This window comes from Erpetoichthys calabaricus, chromosome 5, assembly GCF_900747795.2.
Source record: "Erpetoichthys calabaricus chromosome 5, fErpCal1.3, whole genome shotgun sequence".
Taxonomy (NCBI): domain Eukaryota; kingdom Metazoa; phylum Chordata; class Cladistia; order Polypteriformes; family Polypteridae; genus Erpetoichthys; species Erpetoichthys calabaricus.
The window spans coordinates 20,542,035-20,562,235 of record NC_041398.2 but is presented as its reverse complement, the minus strand read 5'-3'; the positions used below and the strand labels follow the sequence as shown (position 1 = coordinate 20,562,235).

General features: G+C 45.3%; 1 protein-coding gene across 1 annotated transcript in view; it reads left to right on the top strand.

Moving 5' to 3' along the window:
* The window catches only part of LOC114641650 (zinc finger protein 420-like), a 59,721-nt gene that overhangs the window by 405 nt on the left and 39,115 nt on the right, over window positions 1-20,201 (top strand). Inside the window, exon 2 of the mRNA XM_028790675.2 lies at window positions 7,512-7,960. Within this exon, the coding sequence (XP_028646508.1) occupies window positions 7,609-7,960 (352 nt within the window). The 5' untranslated portion in view covers window positions 7,512-7,608. The remainder of the gene's footprint in view (window positions 1-7,511; window positions 7,961-20,201) is intronic.

The window sequence follows — 20,201 nt, the reverse complement described above, 5'->3', positions numbered from 1 at the left end:
CAAGCAGCGTCGTGTGAAATATTATGTGGTCAGTGGAAGGGTCGTGGGGGACCATAGAATATCTGGGCAGCATCACATATAGGACAAGAACCAACACAGACCGAGTGCCAGTCCATCATAGGGTACATTCAGCCTAACCTGTGCCAGTCCATCACAGGGCACATTCAGCCTAACCTGGGATTACTTGAGTGCAAAGAGATATTATAAGGAGGCTGACAGTGTTATTCAAGACAAGGGCGTGGAATCCATTAAACATTTCAGAGTAATTCTACCTCCATATAGTAAATGCCAGGATTTGATCCAACTTTGGTGCCAACTTCCATCCATCCATTATCCAACCCGCTATATCCTAACTACAGGGTCACGGGGGTCTGCTGGAGCCAATCCCAGCCAACACAGGGCCCAAGGCAGAAAACAAACCCCGGGCAGGGCGCCAACCCACTGCAGGGCGCACACTCACACACACCCACACCCACACACCAAGCACACACTAGGGACAATTTAGACTCGCCAATGCACCTAACCTGCAAGTCTTTGGCCTATGGGAGGAAACCCACGCAGACACGGGGAGAACATGCAAACTCCATGCAGGGAGGACCCGGGTCTCCTAACTGCGAGGCAGCAACGCTACACACTGCGCCACCATGCCGCCTTGGTGCCAACTTGTCATCCTCAAATAGCATCAATATTGTATTATATGGATATGCAGTTTTTTGTAGTACACAAGGACATTTTTTTCCAGTATGTTTGACTGAACTTCAGAAAGAGTTTTCAGCTCACATAAAAACATCAACCAGCCTTTAGTGAAGGTGGAGGAATTCATCTTGAACAAGGCAGGAAAAAAATAAAAGGCCACAAAGGAAGCCATTTACGATGGTGGATATTAACACCGCAAGGACAGCCACAGTCCTGCAGGCATAAATCAATCAGATTCTGAACTGTTAGCCATCACTCCATTATACCAGTCACTTATTTCAGTTTAGGGTTACAGTGGCAGCATGTGGTGCAAGAGAGGAACCAACTCTGGAAGGGATGCCAGTCCATTACCTGACACGCTCGGCCATCACCAGTCAGTTTAGAGCTGCCACCAAACTGGACACACACACGTGTTTGGAATATAGAGGTGGGGAAATGGAGGAGCAAATTAATAATCGGAGACTACGAGTGACTGGGCCACCATTACAAACCTACATTTTTGAAGATGTGAGGAAAGTTAAAGTGCAACTGGGATAAACCTGTGGGCACATCTTATGGAGTTTAAGGAGATACTTCTGAGTGTGGGGACATTGGATACAACCAGTGTGCATTCAGTCCTGGTGTCGGTGGAGCAAAAAACGTGGTTACTTCTGATCCAGAGAAGTCATTTTGTGGATGAGCTGAAATGACACCCTGGGGGGTTTGATGTAGGGTGGGGGTGTGGGGGGCTGCAAAGTCATTAAAGCCATCTCCATGTCAGAAAGGTACTGAGTTAGGAGTGGAGAGGCAAGCCAGACTGTGGGCTCAACAGCCAGGAATAAGAGAGACACAGAGGAAAGAAGAGGAGTGACAGGTGGAGTGCTTTTGATTATAAAGCGGTGGGTGAATCACAGACTTGGGGGCATCAGTGGAAATGCAAGCCAAGAATAACTTCTCTACGCAAAGAGTTGTGGGATTCTGGAACAAACTCCCGAGCCAAGGAGTTAAGGCAGAAATCTTGAGAGCCTTTAAGAAGAATCTTAGCTGTTAGCTAAACACATGGGCTTGATGGACTGAATGGTCTTACCAACTGAAATGTCTTACGTTCTTCTGTCGGGTGTTAGAGTGGCCTCACCTAATAGATGAGGGTTGTTTGGACAGGACCACTGAGGTTGTAGGTTAGTTTGGTTTTATTGTTTGATTTATTTATGCATCGCATTTAAAACAAGTAAAAGTTGACCAAAGTGGTTCACAAAGAGTATGAGCTAACGGTAATAGGCCCTGTTCACACGGCCGTTGAGATCTCGTTTAAATGAAGCAACCTTGAGTTGCGTTTTCTGGTGGCATTTAATTGACTACTTCAATATGACGTTACATTTGCCTCCGATAAATGCCAACCTGCAGCCCAGATAGTAGTTTTGTGTGTTTACCTTTCTAGTTATCAGGCAGTCCCTGAGTATTTTTAGCCTGTGAGATGTTCATCCTTCATTGGATTTATGAAATGTCAATCAGTTAGTTTTATTACACCTGAACATTGACCACCATGTGTTAAAAATCCTCCTGATACGGTGACATAGGCAGAGAAAACACAACTGGGTTCACCCTCTGACTGCCTAGTGTGTGTGTGTAATACAGGTGCTGGTCATAAAATTAGAATATCGTGACAAAGTTGATTTATTTCAGTAATTCCATTCAAAAAGTGAAACTTGTATATTAGATTCATTCATAGCACACAGACTGATGTATTTCAAATGTTTATTTCTTTTAATGTTGATGATTATAACTGACAACTAATGAAAGTCCCAAATTCAGTATCTCGGAAAATTAGAATATTGTGAAAAGGTTCAATATTGAAGACCCCTGGTGCCACACTCTAATCAGCTAATTAACTCCAAACACCTGCAAAAGCCTTTAAATGGTCTCTCAGTCGAGTTCTGTAGGCTACACAATCATGGGGAAGACTGCTGACTTGACAGTTGTCCAAAAGACGACCATTGACACCTTGCACAAGGAGGAGGGCAAGACACAAAAGGTCATTGCTAAAGAGGCTGGCTGTTCACAGAGCTCTGTGTCCAAACACATTAATAGAGAGGCGAAGGGAAGGACAAGATGTGGTAGAAAAAAGTGGACAAGCAATAGGGATAACCGCACCCTGGAGAGGATTGTGAAACAAAACTCATTCAAAAATGTGGGGGAGATTCACAAAGAGTGGACTGCAGCTGGAGTCAGTGCTTCAAGAACCACCAGGCACAGACGTATGCAAGACATGGGTTTCAGCTGTCACATTCCTTGTGTCAAGCCACTCTTGAACAAGAAACAGTGTCAGAAGCGTCTCGCCTGGGCTAAAGACAAAAAGGACTGGACTACTGCTTTCTGATGAAAGTAAATTTTGCATTTCCTTGGGAAATCAAGGCCCCAGAGTCTGGAGGAAGAGAGGAGAGGCACAGAATCCACGTTGCGTGAGGTCCAGTGTAAAGTTTCCACAGTCAGTGATGGTTTGGGGTGCCATGTCATCTGCTGGTGTTGGTCCATTGTGTTTTCTGAGGTCCAAGGCCAATGCAGCCGTCTACCAGGAAGTTTTAGAGCACTTCATGCTTCCTTCTGCTGACGAACTTTATAGAGATGCAGATTTCATTTTCCAACAGGACCTGGCACCTGCACACAGTGCCAAAGCTACCAGTACCTGGTTTAAGGACCATGGTATCCCTGTTCTTGACTGGCCAGCAAACTCGCCTGACCTTAACCCCATAGAAAATCTATGGGGTATTGTGAAGAGGAAGATGCAATACGCCAGACCCAACAATTCAGAAGAGCTGAAGGCCACTATCAGAACAATATGGGCTCTCATAACACCTGAGCAGTGCCACAGACTGATCGACTCCATGCCACGCCGCATTGCTGCAGTAATCCAGGACAAAGGAGCCCCAGCTAAATATTGAGTGCTGTACATGCTCATACTTTACATGTTCATACCTTTCAGTTGGCCAACATTTCTAAAAATCCTTTTTTTGCATTGGTCTTAATTGATATTCTAATTTTCGGAGATACTGAATTTGGGACTTTCATTAGTTGTCAGTTATAATCATCAACATTAAAAGAAATAAACATTTGAAATACATCAGTCTGTGTGTAATGAATGAATCTAATATACAAGTTTCACTTTTTGAATGGAATTACTGAAATAAATCAACTTTGTCATGATATTCTAATTTTATGACCAGCACCTGTATATACACATATATATATATATATATATATATATATACATATATATATATATATATATATATACATATATAATATACAGTCATATGAAAAAGTTTGGGAACCCCTCTCAGCCTGCATAATAATTGACACTCCTTTCAACATTAAAGATAACAGTGGTCTGTCTTTCATTTCCTAGGTACTGCGGTGTTTTCCGAACAAAGATTTTTAGTGACGCAGTATTTAGTTGTATGAAATTAAATCAAATGTGAAAAACTGGCTGTGCACAAATGTGGGTCCCCTTGTCATTGTGCTGATTTGAATGCCTGTCACTGCTCAATGCTGATTACTTGTAACACCAAATTGGTTGGATGAGCTTGTTACGCCTTCATAGACAGGTGTGTCCAATCATGAGGTATAAAGGTATTTAAGATGGTCAATTACAAGTTGTGCTTCTTTCCCTTTGACTCTCCTCTGAAGAGTGACAGACAGCATGGGATCCTCAAAGCAACTCTCCAAAGATCTGAAAACAAAGATTGTTGAGTCTCCTGGTTTAAGGGAAGGCTACAAAAAGCCATCTCAGAGGTTTAAACTGTCAGTTTCAACTGTAAGGAATGGAATCAGGAAATGGAAGGCCACAGGCACAGTTGCTGTTAAACCCAGCAGGTCTGGCAGGCCAAGAAAAATACAGGAGCGGCATATGAACAGGATTGTGAGAATGGTTACAGACAACCCACAGATCACCTCCAAAGACCTGCAAGGACATCTCACTGCAGATGGTGTATCTGTACATCGTTCTACAATTTAGTGCAATTTGCACAAAGAACATCTGTATGGCAGGGTGATGAGAAAGAAGCCCTTTCTGTACTCATGCCACAAACAGTCGCTTGTTGTATGCCAATGCTCATTTAGACAAGCTAGATTCATTTTGGAACAAAGAGCTTTGGACTGATGAGATAAAAATGGAGTTATTTGGTCAGAACAAAAAGCGCTTTTCATTGTGGAAGAAGAACACCACATTCCAAGACAAACTCCTGCTACCTCCTGTCAAATTTGGTGGAGGTCCCATCATGCTGTGGGGCTGTGTGGCCAGTTCAGGGACTGGGGCCCTTGTTAAAGTCGAGGGTCGGATGAATTCAACCCAATATCAACAAATTCTTCAGGATAATGTTCAAGCATCAGTCACAAAGTTGAAGTTACACAGGGGTTGGATATTCCAACAAGACAATGACCCAAAACACAGTTGGAAATCTACAAAGGCATTCATGCAGAGGGAGAAGTACAATGTTCTGGAATGGCCGTCACAGTCCCCTGACTTGAAGATCATCGAAAATGTATGGGATGATTTGAAGCAGGCTGTCCATCAAATTGAACTGAACTGGAGAGATTTTGTATGAAGAATGGTCAACAATACCTCCATCCAGAATCCAGACACTCATCAGAGGCTATAGGAGGACAGCGTCTAGAGGCAAAAAGAGGCTCAGCTAAGTATTGATGTCATATCTCTGTTGGGGTGCCCACATTTATGCACCTGTCTAATTTTGTAATGATGCATATTGCATATTTTCTGTTAATCCAATAAACTTAATGTCACTGCTGAAATAGTGCTGTGTCCATAAGGCATGTCATATATTAAAAGGAAGCTCAGCCAATGAGAAACAAAAATCCAAAGAATTAAGAGGGGTTCCCAAACTTTTTCATATGACTGTAAGTGATTCAAATCCTTTCGGATGTCAGTTTAAATTTTTACTGCCTGCTGCAGCTGCTACAACACCATATTACACAGTGGTCAACCGATAAGTGAGTTAGTGTTAAAGAGTGGCTATTTGTCACCTTGAAGTAAGAAAATCTACAAAGAACTCTCACTTCTGCACTCACCCACCGGTATTTATAATCCATTAGTAGCTGAAGTTATGATGTTAGCACAGACCTATAAACTGTTTCAAATATATACCATATATTCACATATTCAAATATTCATTTACCAACATCCATCCATCCATCCATTTTCCAACCCGCTGAATCCGAACACAGGGTCACGGGGGTCTGCTGGAGCCAATCCCAGCCAACACAGGGCACAAGGCAGGAACCAATCCCAGGCAGGGTGCCAACCCACCGCAGGACACACACAAACACACACCCCCACACCAAGCACACACTAGGGCCAATTTAGAATCGCCAATCCACCTAACCTGCATGTCTTTGGACTGTGAGAGGAAACCGGAGCGCCCGGAGAAAACCCATATACCAACACATACACATTATTATTTTGTTAATTGTGTGTGTTTATATAATATATTACACACAAACACACACACAAGTAATCATGGGACATTTCTGGTTCTTCAGAACGTTAAATGAAAGACATATAAACGCAATATCGATACTTTCATCGCGCTTGTTGGGATTTTGGCAGAAACTGAAAAACCTGCATGTGACGTTTTCCTTTTATGCCATCTGAAACCAAATCTGAGCGAACACAAGTGGCGAAAGCCTGTGTGGACAGTCTGACTCGCTGCAACGAGCAGAGAAACAATTGGCATTCAATCTGTGCTCACCTGACGCTACAGACGGCAGAAAAAGGTCTGTTCAGATGTCCATGTGGACTGGGCCTTAAAAAGAAGAAAAATTATACATACATGAACATAAATATACCAACACACACACACACACTAAATACCTTCTATAAAATTAGGTACTCTAAAATGCATGCATAAGAAGAACGCAGTATAAACAATATAAATACAAAGACGTAAACTCATACTCTAAAAAGCAAGTGAATAAAACTGCTTTTTTAGTTGCTGATATTTGTAATGGCAGTCAAACTTGACTCTCTGTGTTTGTGCTGAACGTGTATTTCTGTTGATTTCCCTCTAATTGAGGTGTGGAATATCAATCTGTCATCAGATGTGTCTTTCTAAAGTGGTGGTCAGATTCAACTTTCAATCTTTCACTGTTACATTTGGGTTAGCTTTAATTGCCAGTAAAAATAAACAGTTTCCTGTTCTTGTCTTGTGCGCGATGCTGCCAGGTTGGACTCCAGCTCCCTGTTAACCTTGAACTGGATTACGATGATGAAAATGTAATGACAGACTTCAAAAATGAATTTAATAATAAACTGCCCGTGCTAGGCAGCATGGTGGCACAGTGGTAGCGCTGCTGCCTTGCAGTTAGGAGACCTGAAGTTCGCTTCCCGGGTCCTCCCTGCGTGGAGTTTGCATGTTCTCCCCATGTCTGCGTGGGTTTCCTCCCACAGTCCAAAGACATGCAGGTTAGGTGGATTGGCAATTCTAAATTGGCCCTAGTGTGTGTGCCCTGCTGTGGGCTGGCACCCTGCCCGGGATTTGTTCCTGCCTTGCGCACTATGTTGGCTGGGATTGGCTCCAGCAGACCCCTGTGTTAGGATATAGTGGGTTGGAAAATCACTGACTGACTGACTAACTGTTCTTGTCTTGGTCTTGAAGACCAAGTAGGTTTGCACTTCAAATCTGCTGAGATCTTCTTAGGTCAACATGGAGGGCTCACAGCTTTTCAGATCATCGTCGTTAAGTTTCTTAGAGCTCAGATAACCCTGAAATGTGGTCATTTGACAGCGTTATGAAGTCATTCTTTTCACTCTTGTATTCCCACAGATAAAATGAGAAGCCTCCTTTCCCAGTTCCCATTTGAGAAGTGAATCTTGGAAGAGGAGAGCAGGCACTTCATGGGGCAAGTTTTACATGGGGGGGGATGGCCTCGGTCAATGATGTTTGCACGGACGCCCCAGAGGATTTGTGTATAAAGTCGGAGGATTGCGAAGGAAGAATTTCAGTTGTTAAAGAAGAGGAGTGTGAGGTGGAGATTGTTAGGGTTACAGCTGAGGATTCAGACTTTTTCTCGGTCAACCTTGAACAGCAAAACCATGACATGGGGAGGCTTTACGGAGATTCTCATTCCAGTTCACAGCCCAAGTTCACCAATACGGCCACCCAGCAGAATTCTATGGAACTGAAATCAGAGTCACCGGAGTTTGAAGAAAATTTCAGCAAAGGAAATGGGAGAGAAGGAGAAGAGCAGAAGTCATCTCGGAGTGCAGGGATAAGTAAGTCATTTGACTCAACATAAAAGACGGTGGAAACGATTACATTGACAAGTTCTGCCTCTGCTTGTTTTGGTGCTGCTAGTAAGTGGAAATGAGAGTGAGATATACTCGCGCCGGGGGTCTACCGACTAAAAGTAGCTGACGTCACAAATAATAAAACGTAAGGGTTGGGGTGAACCCTACAAACCTGAGAGTACGCAGTTCATGATTTTCCCACATAAAGGTGTGATTTTTAGAAGTTAAACTTTAACCAATAATATGTACAGTGGTGTGAAAAACTATTTGCCCCCTTCCTGATTTCTTATTCTTTTGCATGTTTGTCACACAAAATGTTTCTGATCATCAAACACATTTAACCATTAGTCAAATATAACACAAGTAAACACAAAATGCAGTTTTTAAATGATGGTTTTTATTATTTAGGGAGAAAAAAAATCCAAACCTACATGGCCCTGTGTGAAAAAGTAATTGCCCCCTTGTTAAAAAATAACCTAACTGTGGTGTATCACACCTGAGTTCAATTTCCGTAGCCACCCCCAGGCCTGATTACTGCCACACCTGTTTCAATCAAGAAATCACTTAAATAGGAGCTGCCTGACACAGAGAAGTAGACCAAAAGCACCTCAAAAGCTAGACATCATGCCAAGATCCAAAGAAATTCAGGAACAAATGAGAACAGCAGTAATTGAGATCTATCAGTCTGGTAAAGGTTATAAAGCCATTTCTAAAGCTTTGGGACTCCAGCGAACCACAGTGAGAGCCATTATCCACAAATGGCAAAAACATGGAACAGTGGTGAACCTTCCCAGGAGTGGCCGGCCAACCAAAATTACCCCAAGAGCGCAGAGACGACTCATCTGAGAGGTCACAAAAGACCCCAGGACAACGTCTAAAGAACTGCAGGCCTCACTTGCCTCAATTAAGGTCAGTGTTCATGACTCCACCATAAGAAAGAGACTGGGCAAAAACGGCCTGCATGGCAGATGTCCAAGACGCAAACCACTGTTAAGCAAAAAGAACATTAGGGCTCGTCTCAATTTTGCTAAGAAACGTCTCAATGATTGCCAAGACTTTTGGGAAAATACCTTGTGGACTGATGAGACAAAAGTTAAACTTTTTGGAAGGCAAATGTCCCGTTACATCTGGCGTAAAAGGAACACAGCATTTCAGAAAAAGAACATCATACCAACAGTAAAATATGGTGGTGGTAGTGTGATGGTCTGGGGTTGTTTTGCTGCTTCAGGACCTGGAAGGCTTGCTGTGATAGATGGAACCATGAATTCTACTGTCTACCAAAAAATCCTGAAGGAGAATGTCCGGCCATCTGTTCGTCAACTCAAGCTGAAGCGATCTTGGGTGCTGCAACAGGACAATGACCCAAAACACACCAGCAAATCCACCTCTGAATGGCTGAAGAAAAATAAAATGAAGACTTTGGAGTGGCCTAGTCAAAGTCCTGACCTGAATCCAATTGAGATGCTATGGCATGACCTTAAAAAGGCGGTTCATGCTAGAAAACCCTCAAATAAAGCTGAATTACAACAATTTTGCAAAGATGAGTGGGCCAAAATTCCTCCAGAGCGCTGTAAAAGACTCATTGCAAGTTATTGCAAATGCTTGATTGCAGTTATTGCTGCTAAGGGTGGCCCAACCAGTTATTAGGTTCAGGGGGCAATTACTTTTTCACACAGGGCCATGTAGGTTTGGATTTTTTTTTCTCCCTAAATAATAAAAACCACCATTTACAAACTGCATTTTGTGTTTACTTGTGTTATATTTGACTAATGGTTAAATGTGTTTGATGATCAGAAACATTTTGTGTGACAAACATGCAAAAGAATAAGAAATCAGGAAGGGGGCAAATAGTTTTTCACACCACTGTATGTTGAAATGAAGGAATCATTTCTTCTTAAAAATGCGTTTTCTATCAACTGGGTGCAGAATAGCTGAGAAATGGGCACAAAATGAGCAAAAAAAAAGTCAGACATGCGGGTCAGTAGGCTTTGCACTCAATGAACCAAGAGACCCAAACTATTCCCTAAAATTTCCATACTTATTTACCTTTCTGATCATAAAATAGGTCATTACGAAAGCAATTGATGAGAAGAATTGAGAATTTGAGGGTATTGGAGGGTTCCTCCAGAGGGCCTCTTTCTCTTGCACGATTTGGCTCATAAACGAATCAGCACATCGCCATCTCATAACAGGCTCAAGTTTCGAGATTGGGATTTTTCCATCCAGCCATTTTAGCTCTAGGACCGTCCTCAAGAAACTGTGGCCCACACAGACACATGCACACTCGTCATCGACATATCGATATTTTCGGTATCTGGGGACCCTACAACGTCACGATCCATTGAGAACCAGACATCAAAATTTTTGACAAATCTAAAGCAGGCGGTTCGTCGTGTGGTGGGTGTGGCAACATGCTCTCAGCACATGCTCCCAACCTCCTCCTCCTCCTAAATCTCCTCCCCCATGGCTGATAGGTTATGGTGGCGGGGAGGGTGCAAAGCAAAAAATAGGAAATCGTTCCAAGTGCACAGCTTAATCTACTGCAGGGATTTCCTTCGGAAGGCTTTTCACGTTTTCTAGTTGCTGTACCCAGGGTCCTTCAGGTGGAGCGATTTGTGTGCGCTGATCATGTCCACAGGCCAACATCCTCACGCAGGCAAACGTTTACTCTGACAGTGGGATTGTTGAACACAATGCTGGACCTTACGCTGAGTATTATATGATACACACCTACAGATCATGTGAGGAACGTCCAATGATTCAGTGGGTGACTTTGGACTCAAACAGATGGGTCAAATTCCGAAATATTCCCTAACACTGTTAATTCAATTTAGAGTCTCACAAGGGTTAGGAGCAGGAACGTAGGAGATGCCAGTCCAGTCCACCTCAGACCCCTTCACCCCGCCTACTGGAGCAGTTTAGAGTCCCCAGTTGAAATGACCTGCAGGTTTTGTGACAATGTGGTAGAAGAAGTGGAGTGATTTGAGCAGACATACAGGGAACAGAATGGACAACATCTGAGCACCACTGGACCTTACTGTTGAATTTAAATTACATTTTTAAGGCATCAAAATTCCATCCATTATCCAACCCGCTATATCCTAGTTACAGAGTCACGGGGGTCTGCTGGAGCCAATCCCAGCTAACACAGGGTGCAAGGCAGGAAACAAACCCCGGGCAGGGCGCCAGCCCATCACAGGGCACACACACACACCAGGGACAATTTAGAATCGCCAATGCACCTAACCTGCATGTCTTTGGACTGTGGGAGGAAACCCACGCAGACACGGGGAGAACATGCAAACTCCACGCAGGGAGGATCCAGGAAGCGAACCTGGGCCTCCTAACTGTGAGACAGCAGCGCTACCCACCGTGCCACCCAAACCACAACTTTCTTAACAGAATTCTTTTAATGAAAAAACAATTTACAGTGCATCCGGAAAGTATTCACAGCACATCACTTTTTCCACATTTTGTTATGTTACAGCCTTATTCCAAAATGGATTAAATTCATTTTTTCCTCAGAATTCTACACACAACACCCCATAATGACAACGTGAAAAAAGTTTACTTGAGGTTTTTGAAAATTTATTAAAAATAAAAAACATTGAGAAAGCACATGTACATACAGTGGTGTGAAAAACTATTTGCCCCCTTCCTGATTTCTTATTCTGTTGCATGTTTGTCACACAAAATGTTTCTGATCATCAAACACATTTAACCATTAGTCAAATATAACACAAGTAAACACAAAATGCAGTTTGTAAATGGTGGTTTTTATTATTTAGGGAGAAAAAAAAATCCAAACCTACATGGCCCTGTGTGAAAAAGTAATTGCCCCCTGAACCTAATAACTGGTTGGGCCACCCTTAGCAGCAATAACTGCAATCAAGCGTTTGCGATAACTTGCAATGAGTCTTTTACAGCGCTCTGGAGGAATTTTGGCCCACTCATCTTTGCAAAATTGTTGTAATTCAGCTTTATTTGAGGGTTTTCTAGCATGAACCGCCTTTTTAAGGTCATGCCATAGCATCTCAATTGGATTCAGGTCAGGACTTTGACTAGGCCACTCCAAAGTCTTCATTTTGTTTTTCTTCAGCCATTCAGAGGTGGATTTGCTGGTGTGTTTTGGGTCATTGTCCTGTTGCAGCACCCAAGATCGCTTCAGCTTGAGTTGACGAACATATGGCTGGACATTCTCCTTCAGGATTTTTTGGTAGACAGTAGAATTCATGGTTCCATCTATCACAGCAAGCCTTCCAGGTCCTGAAGCAGCAAAACAACCCCAGACCATCACACTACCACCACCATATTTTACTGTTGGTATGATGTTCTTTTTCTGAAATGCTGTGTTCCTTTTACGCCAGATGTAACGGGACATTTGCCTTCCAAAAAGTTCAACTTTTGACTCATCAGTCCACAAGGTATTTTCCCAAAAGTCTTGGCAATCATTGAGATGTTTCTTAGCAAAATTGAGACGAGCCCTAATGTTCTTTTTGCTTAACAGTGGTTTGCGTCTTGGAAATCTGCCATGCAGGCCGTTTTTGCCCAGTCTCTTTCTTATGGTGGAGTCGTGAACACTGACCTTAATTGAGGCAAGTGAGGCCTGCAGTTCTTTAGACGTTGTCCTGGGGTCTTTTGTGACCTCTCGGATGAGTCGTCTCTGCGCTCTTGGGGTAATTTTGGTCGGCCGGCCACTCCTGGGAAGGTTCACCACTGTTCCATGTTTTTGCCATTTGTGGATAATGGCTCTCACTGTGGTTCGCTGGAGTCCCAAAGCTTTAGAAATGGCTTTATAACCTTTACCAGACTGATAGATCTCAATTACTTCTGTTCTCATTTGTTCCTGAATTTCTTTGGATCTTGGCATGATGTCTAGCTTTTGAGGTGCTTTTGGTCTACTTCTCTGTGTCAGGCAGCTCCTATTTAAGTGATTTCTTGATTGAAACAGGTGTGGCAGTAATCAGGCCTGGGGGTGGCTACGGAAATTGAACTCAGGTGTGATACACCACAGTTAGGTTATTTTTTAACAAGGGGGCAATTACTTTTTCAAACAGGGCTATGTAGGTTTGGATTTTTTTTCTCCCTAAATAATAAAAACCATCATTTAAAAACTGCATTTTGTGTTTACTTGTGTTATATTTGACTAATGGTTAAATGTGTTTGATGATCAGAAACATTTTGTGTGACAAACATGCAAAAGAATAAGAAATCAGGAAGGGGGCAAATAGTTTTTCACACCACTGTAAGTATTCACAGCCTTTGCCATGAAGCTCAAAATTGAGCTCAGTTGCCTCCTGTTTCCCCTGATCATCCTTGAGATGTTTCTGCAGCTTCATTGGAGTCCACCTGTGGTAAATTTTCAGTTGACTGGACATGATTTGGAAAGGCACACACCTGTCTATAGAAGGTCCCACAGTTGACAGTTCATTTCAGAGCACAAACCAAGCATGAAGTCAAAGGAATTGTCTGTAGACCTCCGAGACAGGATTGTCTCGAGGCACAAATCTGGGGAAGGTTACAGAAAAATTTCTGCTGCTATGAATGTCCCAATGAGCACAGTGGCCTCCATCATCCGTAAGTGTAAGAAGTTCGAAACCACCAGGACTCTTCCTAGAGCTGGCCGGCCATCTAAACTGAGCGATCAGGGGAGAAGGCCCTTAGTCAGGGAGGTGCCCAAGAACTCGATGGTCACTCTGTCAGAGCTCCAGAGGTCCTCTGTGGAGACAGGAGAACCTTCCAGAAGGACAACCATCTCTGCAGCAATCCACCAATCAGGCCTTTATGGTAGAGTGGCCAGACGGAAGCCACTCCTTAGTAAAAGGCACATGGCAGCCCACCTGGAGTTTGACAAAAGGCACCTGAAGGACTCTCAGACCATGAGAAAGAAAATTCTCTGGTCTGATGAGACAAAGATTGAACTCTTTGGTGTGAATGCCACGCGCCACGTTTGGAGGAAACCAGGCACCGCTCATCACCAGGCCAATACCATCCCTACAGTGAAGCATGGTGGTGACAGCATCATGCTGGGATGTTTTTCAGTGGCAGGGACTGGGAGACTAGTCAGGATAAAGGGAAAGATGACTGCAGCAATGTACAGAGACATCCTGGATGAAAACCTGCTCCAGAGCGCTCTTGACCTCAGACTGGGGCAACGGTTCATCTTTCAGCAGGACAACGACCCTAAGCACACAGCCAAGATATCAAAGGAGTGGCTTCAGGACAACTCTGTGAATGTCCTTGAGTGGCCCAGCCAGAGCCCAGACTTGAATCTGATTGAACATCTCTGGAGAGATCTTAAAATGGCTGTGCACCGACACTTCCCATCCAACCTGATGGAGCTTGAGAGGTGCTGCAAAGAGGAATGGGCCAAACTGGCCAAGGATAGGTGTGCCAAGCTTGTGGCATCATATTCAACAAGACTTGAGGCTGGAATTGCTGCCAAAGGGGCATCGACAAAGTATTGAGCAAAGGCTGTGAATACTTATGGACATGGGATTTCTCAGTTTTTGTATTGTTAATAAATTTGCAAAAACCTCAAGTAAACTTTTTTCACGTTGTCATTATGGGGTGTTGTGTGTAGAATTCTGAGGAAAAAAATGAATTTAATCCATTTTGGAATAAGGCTGTAACATAGCAAAATGTGGAAAAAATTGTATGAAAATGTGCTATATAAATAAATGTTGTTGTTGTTGTTGTTGGAAAAAGTGATGCGCTGTGAGTACTTTCTGGATGCACTGTACATACACATTCAACCTGATGTCATCACATCCAACTTATTCCAATTTAGTGTTGTGGTTTGCTAGAGCTCATCCCATAGCGCAGTCAGTCAGTCAGTCATTTATTTTCCAACCCGCTATATCGTAACACTGGGCCAATCCCAGCCAGCACAGGGCGCAAGGCATGAACAAATCCCGGGCAGGGTGCCAGCCCACCGCAGGGCACACCCACACACACCAGGCACACACCAGGGACAATTTAGAATCGCCAATGCACCTAACCTGCATGTCTTTGGACTGTGGGAGGAAACCCATGCAGACACAGAGAGAACATGCAAACTCCACGCAAGGAGGACCCAGGAAGCAAACCCAGGTCTCCTAATTGTGATGCAGTTTATTATTAAATTCATTTTTGAGGTCTGTTATTACATTTTCCATTTTCATCATCGTAATCCAGTTGAAGGTTAACAGGGAGCTGGAGTCCAACCTGGCAGCATCTCGCACAAGGCTGGAATCAGAGTTGGGCGGCATGCCATTTCTTAGCAGGTCCTATATATTAAAGCGTAAAACAGCATTCGATAGAAATTGATCTTCTGAGCAGAGAAAACCGGCAGGTATATAAATGACCCTCCATCTGTCCAGTAGATGGCAGTGTTTACCTGAAGATGCGCATAGGGACAACTTCTTGCCGTGGAGTCGCTCGTTGATGACTCGTTTTGTTCCGCTTTGTTTGATTTCTCCAGCACACGGTCCGGGCTGTCATACGAGCTGTGGGTCTGTACTTGAGGCACAAAAGCGAACAGAAGAAGAGAAAGAGAGCAGTGAGAAAGAGGAGGAGTGTCGATGAGTGACGGGAGCATTCAGCAGGGTGAGGGTCGAGAGGAAAGAAAGTGGAGCAGGACGGCGGGGATGGCAGGAGACGGAAAGAAACAAAGACAGCTTGTGGACGAGGAAAGTGCAACGAGCAGTCTGCCAAGGTCCTTCAGTGCTGACGGTCAGTTGTTACGTCCAGTTCACTTCCCCAACGATTTCAAATTTGTTCTTCACATGCCATCGATGCTTCAAATCGCTTGAGGTCTTCTGAAGACCGTCTTTAGACCTCCATCATTACTTTATACCGGTGAACTGGACACACGTTATGTTTTGGGATGTTGGAGGGGAAACTGGAGGACCGAAATAAAAAACGGAGATGGCTAGCAACCAGTTAGAAATGAGCCTTCTGAAGACGTGAGGAAAATTAAATGTGAGCAGGGAAAGACCTGTGGAAGTGTCCGATGGGCTTTAGATGAATATTTCTTTGTGAGGAGCCATCAGGTGCAGCCAGTGGGCATTCAATCTAGGTGTCTGTGGAGCAAAAGCAGAATTGTACCTGATCCCGATAAATTGTTTTCAAGCCAAATGATATCTGGGGACACATGAAGCCATTGACTTAGGAGTGGAGAGGTAAGCTGGAGAATGGCGTCAACAGGCAGGAGTAAGAAAGCAAGAGGAGTGAGAAGAGGAGTGCTTTGGAATGTGGAGAAGTGGGCTCTGTTTAGAGACAGGGATCATTCTGGCAGGCCCACTATTGCTGTGGGATAGCTTGAGAGTATTTTTAATGGCAGTCAAATGTGCGTTTGTGCTAAACGTGAATTTATTTTGGTTTTATTGTAATTGAAGTTTGAAAAATCACTACATCACAGGCCGAGTCTCTTTAAAATGGTGTCCAAAGTTTAGGTTAAACCTAACCTTTGGATCTCTTCACTCTTGTATTTGAGACAGATTTGACATATCCAACCCACTATATCCTAACACAGGGTCACGGGGGTCAGCTGGAGCCAACACAGGGCACAAGGCAGGAACAAATCCCGGGCAGGGTGCCAGCCCATTGCAGGGCACACACACACCAAGCACACACACTGGGGACAATTTAGGATCGCCAATGCACCTAACCTGCATGTCTTTGGACTGTGGGAGGAAACCCACGCAGACACGGGGAGAACATGCAAACTCCACTCAGGGAGGACCCGGGAAGCGAACCCAGGTCTCCTAACTGCAAGGCAGCAGCGCTACCCACTGCGCCACTGTGCCGCCCATGCATCAAAATTGTATCAAATAAACCCAGAAAGGATTGACCGCTGCCCAATCAGCATATTTCTTATTACTCCATTATGGCAGAGGTGAATGATAACTGTTATGGCCGAGCTACCTGGAAGGGGGTCTCTATCCGAATTGTCCTTCTCAAGATTATTTCCATTATCCTGTTTTTTTGTTGGAGTTTCTCTTTTCCTCTTAGAGACTTAAGGCCCCTGGGGGTAGTTGGGTGGGGGAGGGCCTCTGGATGGGTTGGGGGCTGTCGAAAACGGGGCCTTTTAAAACCCATGGAGGCAATTCTTGTGTGGGTTTGGGCCATACAAGGAATAAACTGTTCCTGCTGTTATGGTGTAATAAGAGAAAACTCGGAGCCCGAGTCCATCAGGGTCCTGTTCGAGATGAGGAGGACAGAAACGAGAGGCACAACAAGAAAAATGAGGCTTTGTAAGAGCTGTGAAAATAAGAAAGTGAGAGGGGGGCAACGGTGACCTCTGAACATGGAGGGGCTTGAACTTGAGTTTGGCCGACTCCTTGTGAAATCCTCCCATTATCAGCTCCACCCACTGCTTCTCCTGGGGGGTCTCCAGGAGCTCGTGAACTCAGGATGAGAGTGGATGTCAGTCCAGTGCGGGGTACACAGACACACACACTCGGTCACACAAGATGGTGACTAACACAGCAGGCATACAGTGCATCCAGAAAGTATTCACAGCGCATCACTTTCTCCACATTTTGTTATGTTACAGCCTTATTCCAAAATGGATTAAATTCATTTTTTTCCTCAGAATTCTGCACACAACACCCCATAATGACAACGTGAAAAAAGTTTACTTGAGGTTTTTGCAAATTTATTAAAAATAAAAAAACTGAGAAATCCCATGTCCATAAGTATTCACAGCCTTTGCTCAATACTTTGTCGATGCCCCTTTGGCAGCAATTCCAGCCTCAAGTCTTGTTGAATATGATGCCACAAGCTTGGCACACCTATCCTTGGCCAGTTTGGCCCATTCCTCTTTGCAGCACCTCTCAAGCTCCATCAGGTTGGATGGGAAGCGTCGGTGCACAGCCATTTTAAGATCTCTCCAGAGATGTTCAATCGGATTCAAGTCTGGGCTCTGGCTGGGCCACAGGTCGCAGCCTGGCGGTGGCGGTGACCTGACCCGCGAGGTACATATTTCAGGCTCTGCAAAATACCGGCGTCCTTTAGGATGTTCCATTCAGACCATTTGCTCTGGACAAACTGTTTAATAAGGAGTTTGTCATGAGAGTATTTTAGCATGATACTGGGCAATACTTATCTGAATAGCAGTGGAGAAGCAGCACAGCACAGCGGAACGTAGGACAGGCGGGTGTGGTAGCGTAGGTAAACGGCGATAGCAAGCAGCAGGAGGAGGAAGCAGGATTTGGATGTTCCAATACACAGCCACAAACAGTAATGCTTGGTAATTTCAGGCGTGATCGCCCCGGAGCCAAAAGCCAGGTTAGTATGAACATCAGATCAGTTCCCAGTTGTAGAGTACTGTAAGATGAAACGGGAGCAGATCAGCATAGCGAATATAATCAGGGAGACAGATCATCCTGAGGTCCTAGATTGCCAGGTACAAAGAAATGTTTGTAGGTTCTCGTCCCGTGATCCACAGACTCAGCTGTTCCTAGTCAAAGTAGAGTCCATAAAATCTGTAAATATTAAGCCAAATCCATACAATTTGAGTCAGCTGTATCCATGAACTATACGTACAATAAACGAAATAAAACAAGCGTAAGAAAGTGTAGAATTAAGGCGAATTTTGCGAAAAGTGTTGTTAACATCCCCTCCTTTAACCGTCACCTTATCGTGGTGGAGGGGTTTGCGTGTCCCAATGATCCTAGGAGCTCTGTTGTCCGGGGCTTTATGCCCCTGGTAGGGCCACCCAAGGCAAACTGGTCCTAGGTGAGGGATGAGACAAAGAGCAGTTAAACAAACCTCCTATGAAGAAAAACCATTTTGGACGGCGTTTTCCCTTGCCCGGACGCGGGTCACCGGGGCCCCACTCTGGAGCCAGGCCTGGAGGTGGGGCTCAATGGCGAGCGCCTGGTGGCCGGGCCTGCACCCATGGGGCTCGGCCGGGCACAGCCCAAAGAGGCAACGTGGGTCCCCCTTCCCATGGGCTCACCACCTATGGGAGGGGCCAGGGAGGTCGGGTGCAGTTTGAGTTGGGTGGTGGCCGAAGGCGGGGACCTTGGCGGTCCGATCCTCGGCTACAGAAGCTGGCTCTTGGGACGTGGAATGTCACCTCTCTGAAGGGGAAGGAGCCTGAGCTAGTGCGCGAAGTTGAGAGGTTCCGGCTGGATATAGTCGGGCTCACCTCAACGCACAGCTTGGACTCTGGAACCAATCTCCTTGAGAGGGGCTGGACTATGTACCACTCTGGAGTTGCCCCCGGTGAGAGGCGCCGAGCAGGTGTGGGTATACTTATTGCCCCCCAACTTGGAGCCTGTACATTGGGGTTTACCCCGGTGGACGAGAGGGTAGCCTCCCTTCGCCTTCGGGTGGGGAGACGGGTCCTAACTGTTGTTTGTGCGTATGCACCGAACAGCAGTTCAGAGTACCCACCCTTTTTGGAGTCCCTGGAGGGGGTGCTAGAGGGCATACCATCTGGGGACTCCCTCGTTCTGCTGGGAGACTTCAATGCTCACGTGGGCAATGACAGTGAGACCTGGAAGGGCGTGATTGGGAGGAATGGCCCCCCTGATCTGAACCCGAGTGGTGTTTTGTTATTGGACTTCTGTGCCCGTCACGGATTGTCCATTACAAACACCATGTTCAAGCATAGGGGTGTTCATATGTGCACTTGGCACCAGGACACCCTAGGCCTCAGTTCGATGATCGACTTTGTGCTCATGTCGTCGGACTTGCGGCCACATGTCTTGGACACTCGGCTTAAGAGAGGGGCGGAGCTGTCAACTGATCACCACCTGGTGGTGAGTTGGCTTCGATGGTGGGGGAGGATGCCGGTCAGGCGTGGTAGGCCCAAACGTGTTGTGAGGGTCTGCTGGGCACGTCTGGCAGAGCCCCCTGTCAGAAGTAGCTTCAACTCCCACCTCCGGCAGAACTTCGACCACATCCCGAGGGAGGTGGGGGACATTGAGTCCGAATGGGCCATGTTCCGTGCCTCTATTGTTGAGGCGGCTGACCGGAGATGTGGCCGTAAGGTGGTCGGTGCCTGTCGTGGCGGCAATCCCCGAACCCGTTGGTGGACACCGGCGGTGAAGGATGCCGTCAAGCTGAAGAAGGAGTCCTACAGGACCCTTTTGTCCTGTGGGACCCCGGAGGCAGCTGATAGGTACCGGCAGGCCAAGCGGAATGCGGCTTTGGTGGTTGCTGAGGCAAAAACTCGGGCGTGGGAGGAGTTTGGGGAGGCCATGGAGAACGACTTTCGGACGGCTTCGAGGAG